The sequence below is a fragment of the Ochotona curzoniae genome, unplaced genomic scaffold (genome assembly GCF_017591425.1).
Source record: "Ochotona curzoniae isolate NIBS_2020 unplaced genomic scaffold, NIBS_Ocur_1.0 contig_908, whole genome shotgun sequence".
NCBI lineage: Eukaryota > Metazoa > Chordata > Mammalia > Lagomorpha > Ochotonidae > Ochotona > Ochotona curzoniae.
Genome location: NW_024466607.1, coordinates 4,466,506 through 4,481,993, shown reverse-complemented (window position 1 = coordinate 4,481,993; position 15,488 = coordinate 4,466,506). Strand labels below are relative to the sequence as shown.

Sequence of the window (15,488 nt, the reverse complement as noted above, 5' to 3'; positions counted from 1 at the left end):
GCTTGGGGAAGATCTTTCTCTCTGTCTCTCCTTCTCTCTCTACATCTGACTTTCCCATAAAAATAAATTCACTGAAGACACCTTTTGCAAGACTGGATGGGATGGCAGTGGGGAGGGGAGGGAACTTGGAAGGAAGACCCCAGTGCCTATTAAACCATGTCATAAAATCATAAAATAAATTAATAAATAAATCTTTTTTAAAAAAGAAAGAGAGACAGAGATAAAAGATCTTCCATCTGCTGGCTCACTACCCAAATGGCTACAATGGGCAGGGCGTGCCCAGGATGAAGCCAGGAGCGCCACCTCACTTTCCAGTGTGGGTGACAAGGACCCTGAATTTGGTCCACCATCTGCTGCTTTCCCAGGGGCATTGGCAGGAATGGGATTTGAAGCAGAGCAGCTGGGACTTGAACCAGCACCCCAATCTGGGATGCAGGGATTACAAGCAACAGTTTAATGTGCAGTGCTACAAAGCTGGTCCTCAGTCAGGTTTTCAACCAGCCCTACAACTCACTGGGATGTAACAAGGTGTGAAAATGTTGTGCTAAAATAAAGATGATGTTGGGCCTGGCGACATGGCCTAGTACCTAAAGTCTTCACCTTGAACATGCCGCTGGGATCCCATATGGGCACCGGTTCTAATCCCAGCAGCTCCACTTCCCTTCCAGCTCCCTGCTTGTGGCCTGGGAAAGCAGTCGAGGATGGTCCAAAGCCTTGGGACCCTGCACCCGCGTGGGAGACCTGGAGGAAGCTCCTGGCTCCTGGCACTCACTTGAGGAGTGAATCATCGGACGGAACTTCTTCCTCTCTATTTCTCCTCCTCTCTGTATATCGGACTTTGTAATAAAAATGAAATTAAAAAAAAAATAAAGATTGAAGTCTTTTTTTCCAATTGACTCATTTTTGACATAACATTCCTAATGAAACCATACAAGTCACCTTCTGATTAAAGTGAACAATTCTTAGTATGTATATATAGATACACAGATTTCTTTATTAGAAAGTCAAATATATATAGAGGAGGAGAGACAGAGGAAGATCCTCCATCTGTTGATTCACTCCCCAAGTGGCTACAACGGCTAGAGTTGCACCGATCTGAAGCCAGGAGCCAGGAACTTCCTCCAGGTCTCCCACACGGGTGCAGGGTCCCAAGGCTTTGGACTGTCCTCGACTGCTTTCCCAGGCCACAAGCAGGGTACTGGAGGGGAAGCGAGGCCACCAGGATTAGAACTGGCACCCCTATGGGATCCCAGTGCATGCAAGGCTAGGACTTTAGCCACTACGCTACTGTGCTAGGCCCAGTTCTTAGTATAATTACAGGGTTGTGCAACCATCACCCAAACAAATTCTGAGTGGACTTCACAGGCAGACTTTGTGTGTCCCCCCCCGGAAGAACCCTGCAACCGTGAGCACCACTTCCCATTCTCTTCCCCGCATTCCTCTCCACTTAGCAATTGCTAATTGATTTTCAGCTTTTCACCTCTGGTAGGAAATGCCTAAAAGAGGTATTTCCGTTTATCTGGGCTCTTGTTATTGGATCTTCCCCTTGGCTCGTGTTTCCATGACTTCTTACTGGAGCAGCACACAGGCCCCTGGTTTTGTTGTTGTTATTAATTCTTTCAGTTCTTTATTTACTTGAAAGGCAGAGTTAGAGAGAGAGGGGAAGAGGCAGAGGCAGGGAGAAATCTCCCACCTGCTGGTTTACTCCCCAGATGGTCACAGAGTTCAGGGGCTTTATCCAGGACTCCCACCTGGGTGGCAGGGGTCCAAGCACTGGGGCCGTTCTCCACTGCTTTCCCAGGCACATTAACAAAGAGCAGGATTGGAAATGGAGCAACTGGGACTTGAACCAGCACGCATCCAGGAAGCAGCATTGCATTGCAGGCAGAGGCTTAACTCACTATCCCACAATGCTAGTTCCCCTCCCCCAGCCTAGTCTACCCTTTTTATTGAGAAACAGAACCCTTGTGGACCACCTGCACCTTCACGAATCCCTCAGCACGTGATGGAAAGGTCAAAATGCTCCTTCTGCATCTGGGGACAGTGCTGTGAGCCCGAGGCACAAGTGCCTGTGAGGACCCAGAGACTGGCAGACACACATGTCAGTGGTCGTAGCTCTTACACGCTGGGCCGCTAGGCATCCCAGGCTCTGCTCCGACTCGACAGCACCCCGGTAACGACATCACCTGCCAAGTGACCACTTGGTGAAGCCTTCCTTTATTCTGAATCCGCATCACAACTCCGGCGATCTGGAACCGTGACAGTGGGGTTGCGGGAGGGACAGACACAGGGCTCACGGGGTGCCAGCCTGGGAAGGGCTTGGCCTGGGGCCGCAGCCCACATCTACTGCTTTCTGTACACCCATCCTCAGCCAGACCCTCGCACAGCCCAGCAAATCAGGCCCTCCCATAAAGTTGAACTGACTTCAGATCCCGGGGAGGGGGGGGCGACTGTCCCTCCCCTTGCTCTTTTCTCCAGCTGGGGCTCCAGGCTAAGGGAGGGGCTTCCCTGGGAGCTGGACATAAAATGAAGGGAGGCCTGGGCGGGCAGGACCATACGGAGACTGCAGGGCGCGCTGAGGAGTCGGGCTCTTTGAGAGCAGGTGAGGAAGGGCTGGGCAGTTTGGGCTGGGAGGGAGCTAAGCAAGGCTGGGTGTCTCTCTCTGGAGGCCCCTGAGGCCTTACAAAGCAAAAATGACTTCAACTGCGGAAGGCTTTGCTGCCAACCCAGCTCCTTTGTCCCCCCGTTCTGTGCCATGCTCTCCACATGTTGGGGTGGGTACCCAGGGACGGGGGTTGGAGCTGAAACAGACCCTGAGGCCCTGCAAAAGGCCAAAAGTAGATCCGTGATCTGCCCAAGGTTTTCCTTGGGGCCTCAAGGCTGCCTGAGGCTAGCCGTGGGTCAGGGTGAGGCAAAGCACTGGTGCACAGGGGGCAGAGCACATGGGCTGTGTGTGTGTGTGTGTGTGCTCGCACAGTCACACATGCGGCATGTATAGTCCAATACGGAAGCCACGGCAGCCATTTGCCCTTACATGATGCAATAAGGTTCCTTAGTGGCCCCAGCCACATGTGGCTGGCAGCCGGCCCTGGACAGTCTAGCACAGAACCCCGCTGAACCCCAGGAAGCCTCCCAAGGGTCTCAATTGCCCAAGGCTTCACCAGGCCACACGCCATGGCGGTCTCTGGACCATAGGTGAGGGGTTGGTCACCTCCTGCCAGCGTTGTTGTATGGACTCTGTCCCCAGGGACAGGAGAGCCAGGCAGGGCCTCTTTTGTCCAGCTTGGAATCCTCATTCAGTGAGATCAGAGCCGGAGCTGGAGGAACATGGAGTGAGTTAAGAGGGACAGGAGGAGTACTTGGAGGAAGTGGGTTGCTGAGTCTGTGCTTGGGGGGTGGTGGCTGGCGGAGGGCTGCCTTGGGCATAGTCAGCATGCAGAGCTGGACAGGTGAGTTGGGATGGGAGACCCTTGCCAGTGCTTGTTAGATGGGAGTGGGCTGGGAGGGACAGGGAGGACAGAAGGCGCGGGCAGGGGGACAGGTTTCGTCATGTCCAGCAGCTGGGTGGGCCTTCCTTCTCAGGTGCAAGGCGCTGCAGCTGACCAGCATGGAATACGCTGCCAAGTCACTGAGCTTTCTCTATCCCAAGTCCTGCTCCAGGTGAGAGCCCAGGCGGCAGGGAACGTGTGGGAGTGCAGCCAGGGGTTTATCCGTCTTGCCCAAGCAAGCTCCGACTCAGGAGGTCTGCGGGTGGGCCTGAAACTTGGCCCCACCCCCCAATGCAGACCCCGACTTTCCTTGAGCCAGCCCCCTCCCCTCCTACACAGCCTCCTGCAGACTTCCTACAGCCGGAGTGTAGGGCAGGGCAAGAGGGCTGGGAGTAGTGGGCAGTCCACCTGACACACGCCCGCCTGTCTGTCCCCAGGCGCTGGGCCGTGGGCACCTCGGTGGTGACCCAGCAGCTGCTGTCGGAGGCTGGCCCTGAGCCCTACAGGGCCCGTCCTTGGCGCGTGAGCAACGCAGATCGCAGCATACGCAAAGGTGTCTTGGCGCACAGCCTGCAGGACCTCAGGTGCAAGGTAGGACCCAGCAGCCTTCCACGCTCTCAGATGACCAGCTCGCCGGCCTAGCCACTGCCATGGTCAGCCCGGGGGCAGGTGCCGCGGCAGTTGGAGGCGATTTTGCTACACAGACTCAGGCTGCCTCTTCCAGTAGCTCCTAAAACAGAGTTGGTGAGAACAGGAAATGGTGCATCCAGCTGGAGCCTTTCCATCATACAGATTGTTGGAAACTTTTGGAAGACTTCAACATTTCTCCTTTTAAAAAAAAAAATTATTATCCTACTAATTTTCCCTTTTTTAGTGCGTTACTTGGGCAGATTCGTCTAGTCCCTGCGTTTTGGAATGCCCCACTCTAGCCTGTCTCTGTGAGGGGTTCAGGGGAAGTGGTGAGGTTCCACCCCTAGAAGAGGGTCTTCCGGTTGGACCAGCAGGGACAAGTGCCTGTCCAGGCTGCGGCAGACTGAGGGCACGGGGAGCGCAGTTGGCCAGGAGCTGCCAGGGACCGGGACATTGGGCCTCCCCTTCAAAAGTAACAAAAGGCATGGAGGGTGGTTGTTTTAAGCTGACATGAAACAATCATCAAGGAAGAAGAGCAAGAACAGCACAATCTTTCCCGAGTCACTGGACACTCAAACTCTTCAGCCCGTCTAGACAAAAAGATTCTCACTCTTACCTGAAAGGCAGAGTTAAAGAGAGGGAGAAAGAGACAGAAACACAGAAATCCAGAAAGAAATCTATCCACTGATCGATTGCCCAAACGACAGCCGGAGCTGAGCCGATCCAAAGCTAGGAGCCAGGAGCCTCTTCCAGGTCTCCCATGTGAGGGCGGGAGTTCAAACACTTGGGCCATCTTCTGCTGTCCTTCTAGGCACAGCAGCAGGGAGTTGGGTTGGAAGTGCAGCAGCCAGGATTCCCACGGGTGTTCCTGGGAAGTCCAGTGTTACAGGCGAAGGTGTGGCCTGCAGCACCACAATGCTGGCCCCTGCAGGGCTTGTCTCCCGTGTGTCCCTGGGTCTGCATCTGTGCCTTATCTGTCATGGCTTTGACCGTGTGGAAAATCGGTTGACCGTCCGTTATGCCTGGTATGATTTCTGCATTTGGGCCGTGTACTAGCTGGTCCTTTGGGCAGGTGGATAGTGCCACCTGGAATGCCCAAGTTCCATGTCAGCGTGCCTGGTTCAGGTCCTGGCTCCTTTGCTTCTAGCCCAGCTTCCTGGGAACACACACTCATCAAAGCAGCGGGTGAGGGCACCAGTCCTGGAGCCCGTGCCCATGGGGGATCTGGGATCAGTTCCAGGCTCCCGACCTCAGCCTGGCCCAGCCCTGACAGGCGTGTGTGCATTTGGGAAACAATGGAGGATCTTTCTGCCTTTTAAATAAAGTGAAAATCAGTTTAAACGGGAAAATGAAGACATTGTAAAGGGATGCATGCTGTAGGAGCCTGTGTGAAGGGGCTGGGATACAGGATGCTACGGAATGGAGAATGGAGTGCCTGGGGCGTGGCTGCTGACGGGTTCTGGGTTTCTTTCCGGGTGATGAAAACATATTACGGATGTGACCCCTTTCCCCAGCCCCCACTCCCACCACTGCATTTTGTTGGCTTGCACCATCCTAGATTACAGTCCCGAAGCCAGGCACCATGAGGTCCTTTAGTCTCGGGTGGGGGTGGTGACTCCCACGGCCTGGGGCTCCCTTGCTCTTCTTGGGAAGCTGTGCTGATTGCTATGTCATCCTCTGTGGTTCCCTGGACGTATGGGAGCACCCCTGGTATCCTCCTCCAGGTCCGGGACGCCCTGAAGCTGGCGGACGGGCCCTTCTTGCTGGTGCTGGAGGAAGATGGCACGATGGTGGAGACAGAGGACTACTTCCAGGCTCTGGCAGCAGATACCGTGTTCATGGTTCTCCAGAAGGGCCAGCGGTGGCAGGCCCCGTGGGAACAGGCAAGAGGGCCCACCTGGTGCTGGGTGTGGGGCAGAGCTGGGAGCCTTGGGGAAACCCTCGAGGGGTGTCAGTCATATGTCTGTCTTTGCCGTAGGGGACTGGGGGCCAACTGTCCCTCTCCCGTGAGAACACCAAGAAGATTGATGTGGCCCGCATCACCTTTGACCTGTACAAGCTGCACCCTCGGGACTTCCTGGGCTGCCTGAACGTGAAGGCCACCCTCTATGACACGTACTCGCTCTCCTACGACCTGCACTGCCAGGGGGCCAAGCGTGTCATCACGTGAGTCTGTGCGAGCAAAGTAGCAGCACTGGCATCCCCTGAGGGTACCAATTCGAGTTCCGGCTGCTCTGCGTCTGACCCAGCTCCCTGTTAATGTGACTGGGAAAGCAGTGGGATATGACCCGAGCCTTTGGGCCCTACACTCATGTGGGAGACCTGGAAGAAGTGCTTGGCTTCAGGCTTTGGTCTGGCCCAGCCCTGGCTGTTGGGGCCACCTGGGGAGTGAACCAGCGGAAGGAAGAGCTCTTTTTCTCAGTGTCTCTCCTTTCACTGTGACTCTGCCTTCCAAATAAACACATCTTCAAAAAAATAAAAATTACAGTAAAATAGGCTTTTCAAAAACTTTGTGAAAATGGAATTAACAGATAAGTTTACTTTGGGGGTGTTTTCATAATACCCATTTCCCACAAACTTCACAGCAAGTTTAATGTATCTGGAATACAGAGGCCAAGACAGTCAGAGACACATCTGCCACGTGCTAGTTCACTCCCCGAATGCCTACCACAGCTGGGGCCAGGCAAGGCTCCAGTCAGGCGTTCTGAACGCCATGCCGCCTCCCACCCGAGGGCCAGGAACCCAAGTTCCTGTCGCCTGCTGCCTCCCAGGCTGTGCTTCAGCAGGAAGCTGCCTTCACGAGCAGAGGTTTGTCCCAAGCCCAGGCACTTCCAGAGGGGCCGTGAGCACCTTAACTATTAAATCTTAGCCCTATTTAAGGGGACAGGTCAGTGGCATTAAGGGCAGTTGCTATCTTGTGCAACTATGTCCAGAACTTTCTCATCATCCTGAATAGGAACACTGTGCCCATCTAGTAATCGCCGCTCCCCACTCCCTGGGAGCCCGCAAACCTCCTGGCTGCTCTCTGGTCCCAAGGCCCAGCCCATGCCAGACAGCCCCACCTGCGTCCTCTGAGCCTGGCCTCTCTGCCTTTACCTGCTGGTTTGGGGGTTCCTCTGTGCTCCAGCGCAGAGCAAGGTGTCAGTCCTTTTGAAGAAAATGGACCCAAGCCTGAACCTCGTGCAAGGCCAGGGCCGGGAGGCGGCGGTGGGGAGGGGGCAGGACAGGAGGGTCTTGTCCTGTGTTTGATGCCAGTGTCTTCTGCTTCCATTAGGGAAGTGCTGCGCTGGGCGCTGCTAGGCATGCGGGCCACAGGGCACGTACTGCTCGGCACCTCCTGGTACATGCAGCGGCTCCTGGATGCCACCGAGGACAGCCAGCAGCCGCCCGAGGGCAGGGCCTCCTCCCTCTTGCCCGCTTGTCTGCGGATTCTGCACTGAGAGCTCAAGCCCTCCGAGATCCCTGCTCAGCACCAGGTGGGGTCCCCAGTACACTCTGGGGGTCTCACACATGCGCACAGCTGACGTGTACAGCTCTCACTCCCCTACCCCTGTCCCCTTCACATACAGGCCTGAGTCTGAGGAAACAGCAGGAAGGGCTGGGAGTCTGGGTGGGCCAAACAAGGAACTGCTGGGCCTGGCTATGGGAGTGTCACCAGCTGGACCAGGGGCCCTAGCAGGCGATGGTGTGAAATCAACCCCTCAGCCACCTGTCTTCCCTTGCTGCACTTTGAAGATGCTCCTTCCTCTGCCTGGGTGGGTGGGTGAGCCCCCCAGTGTCAGAAGCTAGCTATCCCACAATAAATTGTTTTGTGGTTCATCCCCACTGCCTGTGTGCTCTGGTGTGAGGGAGGGTAGGCTTCTCTCTGGAAGTTAACAAAAGGGCAAGCAACACAAGAATCCGCCGCAGGGCCCAGCACAGTGGCCTAGCGGCTAAAGTCCTCGCCTTGAACGTGCCAGGATTCCATATGGGCGCCAGTTCTAATCCCAGCAGCTCCACTTCCCATTTAGCTTCCTGCTTAAGGCCTGGGAAGGGAAAGCAGTCGAGGAAGGAGGCCCAAAGCCTTGGGACCCTGCACCCGCATGGGAGACCTGGAGGAGTTTCTTGGCTCCTAGCATCGGATTGGCTCAGCTCCGGCCATTGTGGCCACTTGGCGAGTGAATCATGAGATGGAAGATCTTCCTCTCTGTTTCTCCTCCTCTATATTTCTGACTTTGCAATAAAAATAAATAAATCTTAAAAAAAAAAAAAGAATCTGCCACAAACCATTCTGTCACGTGGGATCCCAGGACATGGCAGTTCCCTGCACAGCAGACTTGGGGAGTGGAGACTTCAGCAGGCCCTCTACTCAGTATGGTGAAGCAACACTTCCTATGACAATCTTCCTGTCAGAAGAGTGTTGATGGGGGCTGAGGTTAAATGCTTTTCTGTCTTTTGTTTCTAACTTCATTTGTTCAGTTTATTTGAAAGGCAGAGCCAACAGAGACAGTAAGAGTTCTAGCTGCTAATTCACTCCCCAAATGCCCTACAACAGCTGGGGCTGGACAGGGCCAAAGCCAGGAACTCCATATGGACCTCACATTGGGTGGGAAGGACCAGGGAGCCACCTGCTGCTTCCCAGGGTACAGAGTGGCAGGAAGCTGGGTCAGAAGAGGAGGTAGGGCTGAACACTAGGCACTGGATCAAGGAACACAGCGGTCCAAAGGCATGGCCCAGCGGGTAAGCTCCATCCTGGCACCCCTGGGCCTCCCTCGCAGGTCACCAAAGCTCGCCCTCAGGGTTCCCAAGGGGGGCTCAGCAGCCTGAGGATGCTTGCAGATCACGCGCTCCTGTTCCTCAGGCTGCTGAGCCCCTGAGGATCAGGCAGCGCCAACAAGACTGAACCGACACTCTGTGCTTTGGTCTGCCAGCCTGAGCTTCAGAAATGGTGTCATTGTGTAACGCTTGCTCGGAAACCTATTTGGAATCACTCAAGTCCAGGACACAGGTCTGGGTTTGCACAGCTGCTGGGCCGGGAGCTGCCAGGGCCAGCCGATGCCGTTGGGCTCCTCCAGTCAGGTTACTGACAGCTGAGGTGGAGGGGACAGCAGGGGTCTGGCATCTATCCTGAGCCACCCTCTCCTGAGATCTGGTGACGCAAGAACCTTGCAGGACTGGCCTCTCTGTCCAGCGGCTGGAGGCGGCAGAGTAAAAGCAGTAGTCGGTAGTGAGTGGGGAAGTCACAGCCCTGGCCGTGGTTGGGAACCGGGGAGGGAAAATAGAAAAGGCAAGGGTAAAGGGGCTGGGGTCCATGAGGACCAGCCATAGCTGTGGTGGGGCCCGCTGGGCCGGGGGAGGGTTAAGGGGCTGGGGTCCCATGAAGACCAGCCATAGCTGCGGGTGGGGCCCACTGGGCCAAGGGAGGCAGTGCACTGAGGATTCTAACCAGCACAGGACCTTCAGCCAAGCACAGGCACGCCCTTCCAGTTGAGCCCAAGCAAGATCAATCCCCAAAGCCCATTTTCACAGAATTGCTCACCACTCCAAGGGGACTTCAATAGAGAACTACATGGCATTTATTTGGTAGAAATATATTCTGGGATCCATGCACAGCTTTGCCCTAGTGCGTTTTTCTGTGAATTTTGCTCAACATCCCTTCATATACATGGATTTCAAATGGCAGATTTCAAGAGGCAGATGACCGAAAGACTGGGACTCTGCATGCGCATGGCAGAACCAGACAAGCGTCTGGCTTAGGACTGGCTCAGCTTCAGCCTCTGCCAGCACATGGAAGATCTCCTTCTCTAATTCTACCTTTCAACTAATAATAATAATCTCCAAAATATTTTTGCATCAAAATCAGCTTATTCTTTTTACATTTTACAAAAAGTTTAAAAAAATGTTTGGAAGGCAGTCCCACAGGGTGAACGAACAAAGAGCTGTCTTCCTCCGCCTTATGCCACCTCCGGTTTTAAGGCGGAGACCGAGTCGTGAGCTCGCAGTCCTCACACTCCACGGCTCGAGGACCTGGCCGCGCCCACAGCGAACCGCCCGCAGCGCTGGGCCCAGGGGTGGCGAACCCGCCCGGGACGCCAGCACCCACCGGGCCGGGAACCCATTGGGGTGCGGCGGGTGACGCGCGGGTCGGCGTCCGCGTGGAAGACTCACTTCCGGCTTCCGCCAGGCCGACACCAGGTTGTCGCCGGCTTCTCTCTCTCTCTCTCTCTCCCTTTCTCTCTCAGATCTCATGACAGGATAACACGTTTCCCGTTTTCACCCTCGGACCTCTCCTTCGGATCACTCACCGCCAGAATCCCTTATCCGGGTGTTGCCCCACTGCCTCCGGCTTCATTTCCCTCGAAAGCGCAGGCGCAAGCGCATTCCAGGGCTTGCTGACCGGAAAGACAACTTCCCCGAGCCCCGCCCGCTCTCTCCGCTGATTGACAGCAAGAACGAACCGGTCAGCGTGCAGCAAACGAGAGTGGGTCCGCCCTACTAGGACGCGCGCGCAACCTGCCTCGCTCCGGGCATGAGGGTCTGCGGGGTTTGGGGCCGCGTTCTTGGCGGCTGGCGGCGGGGAATAGGGCTGCGCACGGAGACCAGGGACGCAGGGTTCGGCTCCGAGGCCCGGTGATTCCCACAGACCCATTTGTGTGTGGGAGGGAGGCTGGCACGGGGTGGCAATGGGCGGGTCCTGGATGGAGGTCCACTCCCGGCCCTGCCGTGGGATCCTGTGTCCTGGCTTTCTGGGTGTGCGAGGACGGGAACGGGAGCCGTCTTGGGAGATAACAGATGGCCGGAGGGCTGAGCCCCTGCCCTTTGCAGGCATCAACCGCACCCTCAAGGCCCCTACTGGGCTTCGGGGCCCCTCGGCGAGCAGCCTTTCCCGGGCCTGCAGTGGTCAGAGGGTCTTAGCCGCGAAGAGCTGGTCGACGTGCTGAGGGAGGCCGTGGTAGACCAGAGAGGTGAGCACGGGAGGCACAGGTGCAGAGCCGGGGTCCAGGCCCCGCCACGCCCACTACATGCAGTAACCAACGTGCTGGGGGCTTTAGGGAACTGCATCTCAGCCAGTGCCTCGTCCACTTCCTGCAGTGTTTACTGGACAGATGCTCCGTGCCAGCTCTGTCCAGGCAGGCTGTGCAGAGCCGAAGGAGGGGGCCAACAGCTTAGTGGGGGAATCGTGCCGTGAGTGAACCCCACCGGGCTGCTGCGATGACCAGCTGCAGGAGGCGCAGTGCTGGCCCGGAGCCCCAGATCTGACAGTCCCGGGCTGAGCAGGCAGCTGTGGCGGTGGGCTTGGCACGTGGGACACGCAGGGTTCAGGTCTGCGGCTGGTCCTGGAGCCTAGCGCTGCATCTGCTCATGGCTGTGGCTGCCCCATTCATGATCGTGTTATCTTGCAGGACCTCTCGTGGCGCTCAACAAGCCGCAGGGCCTGCCAGTGACAGGTATGGCTGAGGGCGTGCAGTGACCAGGGGCCAGTGACAGGTGTGGCCAAGGGCGTGCAGTGACCAGGGGACAATGTGTCCTGGGGCAGTTGTGGGACACAGCTCTGCTTCTTGTTGCTTTCCAGGAAAGCCAGGAGAGCTGACGTTGGTCTCGGTGCTGCCCGAGCTGAGCCAGTGCCTGGCACTGGGGGCGTCTACACTGCAGGTTGTGCAGGCACCCGGGAAGTGAGTGGGCATGACGGGGTGGCAGGAAGATGAGTGTCTGTGCAGGAGGGAGCCAGCTGAGGCTGTCCGGTCCACGTGGTTCTCAGCATCAGATGTGACAGTAGTATCCATGTATGGCTGCTTCTCCTGGCCTGACTGCCGAGCAGGCATGGGGAGTCAATCCCCGATGCCCCTTCTTCTGCCATCCAGGAGAGGTGGTATTTGAGATGACACTTTTCTGAAATTCCACAAGTTCACATGCTTGTTTGTAGAGGATTTAATTATTTAGGACTTAGATCAGGTTCCTGGTGGATTGTCTGATACGTGGTGGACCATTTGGCTCTGAGTTTCCTAGCAGCTGGGGAAACACGGGAACCCACACACCATCATATTAGCAACCCAAGGCAGCCTTGTCCAGGGGCAGGTCTGGATTACAGTCCTGGTGTGGCTGTCCAGTTGGAGGGTCAGCATTCCTTCGTGGGGTCTTGGGTTCGGGGCTAAGCCCAACAACTCGGCTTGATTGGTGCCTTGCCCCCAGGGAGGCCTCTGGGCTTGTCCTCCTCTCCAGCTGTCCCCAGACAGCCGGCTTCCTGTACAAATTCTTCACCCAAGCACGGAGGACCCAGAGACCCACAGCCACCTACTGGTGAGCAAGGCGGAGCTCCAGGGGGCTGAGGGGTGGGCCCAGGGAGCCCTGGAGATCACCTCCCTCCCTTTGCTCAGGGCTGTCACCCACGGGGTCCCAGCCACACGTGAGGGCAAGATCCAGACAGCTCTGAGGCTGCAGGAGATTGATGGGGTCCGTCTGGTGAGCGAGGGTCCTCCTAGTCACCTGACACTTGGCGGGCAGTTGGGATGTGGGGTGCTGGCTCTCCTGTAACCCTTTTCCTGCCTACTGGGAGTGGGGAGAGTCTGGGTGAAGCTTGGGCTTGGCTGGCATCGCAGGTCATTCCAGTCAAGTCCCCAACCCGGAAGGACATCCTAGCAAACGTCAAAAGAACCCTCAGCTACTTCTATGTGGTGGCCACGGGCTCCGGCTGTGCCCTTGTCCAGCTACAGCCTCTGACAGGTGGGTTGAAGCCCCAGCCAGTTGTTAGAACAGACCTGGGCCTGGGGTAGCCAGGGTGGGATGGTGGTGGTAGTTGCTGATGAATACTGAGGGGCCAGAGGGTCAGGCCAGCTGGAGGTAACCAGCAAGTTCTACCCTGGCCTGCTCCCTACCCCAGCCGGAAGTAGCAGCCCCTGTTCCAAGCCCAGCTGGCCTGGCAGCGGCCAGAGCAATGACTTCTACCACCGTGGGCACATCCTCTCCCCACCCAGGTTTCCCCAGGCAGCTGCAGGTACACATGACACTGCAGCTCTGCCCTGTGCTTGGGGACCACATTCACTCAGCCCGCGTGGGCACCGTCCTGGGCCAGCGCTTTCTGCTACCAGCTGAGACCACCAAACCCAGGAGACAGGTAGCCGTACCCACTCCCCTGCACCTCTGGGGCTGGGACTGGAGGGAGGGGCTTTGTGGGTGGCCCTCTGGCCTTCCAAGGCTGCCTGTGCCCGTCTGTCTTGGGGGCCTCCTGCTGCTCGTCTGTTGAGTACAGCTCTGGTTTCTGAGCATGTTGCCGCTAGTCTGGGGTCCCTCTGTCTTCAACTTCTTAAGTCCATAAAGGGAGTAGGTTTTGTGTGTGTGTGTGTGTGAGAGATAGAGGAAGGAAATGCATGAATGAATAATGAGGGGAGGCAGTGGTGGCTGCACTGCCGTTTGTGGGAGCAGAGTACTGTCTGCACTAGAACCAAGTTCAGTTCCTCTCCCCCACCTGCCCAGGTCCTGGACGCAGCTCTCCTCCAACGCCTCCGGCTGACCCCCTCACAGGCCGCCCAGCTGCCCCTGCACTTGCACCTGCACCGTCTCCTCCTCCCGGGCACAGGGCCCAAGGATGCCCCCATCCAGCTTGTGGCCCCCCTGCCCACATACTTCTCCAGGACCCTACAGCGCCTAGGGCTGCGCCATCAAGAGCCCTCCCTGTGTCCCTGATGTCCTACGGCCCCTACAAGTGGGAGGGTTCGGGGCTGTAGCCAGGCTGGAGGATGGGCTCAGGGCACAACACAGAGTCCCCGGGCTCGACTCCTTCAAACCTGAGATGGGCTCCTGGTCACACTGCTGGCTTGCTGTGACCATCTCTTGTGGCTTGAGATAATAAAAGCTCCTACCTTGTGGTCCAGTGTTGAGGACTTGCTGAAAAAGCAGATGTTAATCAGGGACCATGTCGTGTGCCAGGTTGGAAGTTTTCGTTCTGATCCTGCTTAGGAGATCTTAAAAACACATGTGAGATTGTCCATCTCAGCCACTTCTGAGTGAGTCGTCCTATGGCGTTAAGCACACTCACTTCCCTGTGCGACCATCACGTCAACTGTGTCCAGAACCTTCTGTCTCGCCAAACTGGAGCTCTGCGATTTAAGCACACACTCAGTTCCCAGCCCCTATCCATCTTTTACCTGGGCCCATCCTGGCTGTTGTAGATATTTGGGAGTGAACCAGCAGGTAGATCTCTGGGACTCTAACTTTTTTTTTTTTAATTAAAAATACTTTTCATTACAAAAATTTGTTTTAAAGGCAGAGTTACACAGAAAGAGAAACAGGTGTTCCATTTGCTAGTTCACTCTCCAAGTTGGGCGCTTCTTCCAAGTATCCCACAAGGTGGTAGGGGTCCACACACATGGGCCCTCTTCCTCTGCTCTCCCAGGTATATTAGCAGGGAGGTAAATTGGAAGTAGAGTAATTGGACCGGGAACCAGCACCCATATTGGATGCCAGCTGTAGTTTTATCTACTCTGCCACAATGTCAGCTCCAATAAAAACTTACGAGCTGTGAGCTAAGGGGCTCGTTCCATGACTCAACAGGCTAATCCTCCATCTTTAAGTGCCAGCATCCATATGGCTGTTGGCTCATGTCCCAACTGCTCCACCTCCCATCCAGCTCTCTGCTTGTGGCCTAGGAAAGCAATAGAGGATGGCCTCTACTCCTTGGGATCCTACACCCACATGGGATACCAGGAAAAAACTGGCTTCAAAACGGCTCAGCTTCAGCTGTTGCAGCCATTTGGGGAGTGAACCAGCAGGTGGAAAATCTTTGTCTCTTCTCTGTAAATAAATTTTGAGCTATGTCAGATTTACTGAGCTCCTAGAACATTTTTGTGACTTACAGAATAATGGTGAAGTGACAGCCGGACAGTCCCTGCACAAAACTGAAGAGGAGCAACTCTCAGCCATGCCCCACGCTGGCATCTGCTGCCTCAGGAAGCTTTGAGCCCCGGGGCTCTGCACCTCAAGATGCAGGTGTACCTGGATGTGGGAAAGATCCTGGCAGGTTTTTTTTTTAAGTGCCTGATGGGGTTCTGCTATTCACAACCTTGACCTGAAAGAATTCTTTAGGCTTTACATCCATACACATATCTCCATTTTGCACATTGGACGTTTTTGTAAGTGGAATCCTGGGGTGGTGTTTCAGAGGCCTGCTCTTACTCTGCCAAGTGCAGTGCACTTGTGTCATGCAGCGTGGGGGTTGGACTCCAGCTGGGACAGACCTTTGTTCACTCCCTCGGGGGAGCGGGGTGGGCACATGGCTGAAGTGAAGTTACATGGGGTGTTTTCTGGTTTGTTCTGCAAGGATTGCTAGGTTGGGCATATCTGTCTCCAGCTTTACTTGCACATTCATTTTCTGAGGCTGCTGTGACAGTCCCACAA

The 15,488-nt window shown here is 55.9% G+C and overlaps 2 protein-coding genes across 4 annotated transcripts; both read left to right on the top strand.

Annotated features, from left to right (window-relative positions):
• The first annotated feature begins 3,595 nt into the window (after positions 1–3,595).
• CIDEC (cell death inducing DFFA like effector c) lies at positions 3,596–7,643 on the top strand. Of its 2 annotated transcripts, none has more exons than XM_040995161.1 (5): positions 3,596–3,660; positions 3,926–4,079; positions 5,843–6,001; positions 6,097–6,284; positions 7,393–7,643. In XM_040995161.1, the coding sequence occupies exons 1-5, from the start codon at positions 3,608–3,610 to the stop codon at positions 7,556–7,558; spliced, it is 720 nt and encodes a 239-aa protein (XP_040851095.1). In that variant the 5' UTR covers positions 3,596–3,607; the 3' UTR covers positions 7,559–7,643. The 2 variants fall into 2 exon arrangements, with proteins under 2 accessions (XP_040851095.1, XP_040851097.1); XM_040995163.1 differs by having other exon boundaries at positions 3,599–3,660; positions 5,843–6,011; positions 6,104–6,284.
• Positions 7,644–10,356: 2,713 nt separating this feature from the next.
• Positions 10,357–14,280, top strand: RPUSD3 (RNA pseudouridine synthase D3). Of its 2 annotated transcripts, XM_040995159.1 has the most exons (9): positions 10,358–10,727; positions 10,923–11,062; positions 11,501–11,545; positions 11,671–11,770; positions 12,288–12,395; positions 12,473–12,557; positions 12,695–12,818; positions 13,070–13,209; positions 13,569–14,280. In XM_040995159.1, exons 1-9 carry the CDS (start codon positions 10,627–10,629, stop codon positions 13,776–13,778), a joined length of 1,053 nt encoding a protein of 350 aa, XP_040851093.1. In that variant the 5' UTR covers positions 10,358–10,626; the 3' UTR covers positions 13,779–14,280. The 2 variants fall into 2 exon arrangements, with proteins under 2 accessions (XP_040851094.1, XP_040851093.1); XM_040995160.1 differs by lacking the exon at positions 11,501–11,545 and having other exon boundaries at positions 10,357–10,727.
• Positions 14,281–15,488: the final 1,208 nt, after the last annotated feature.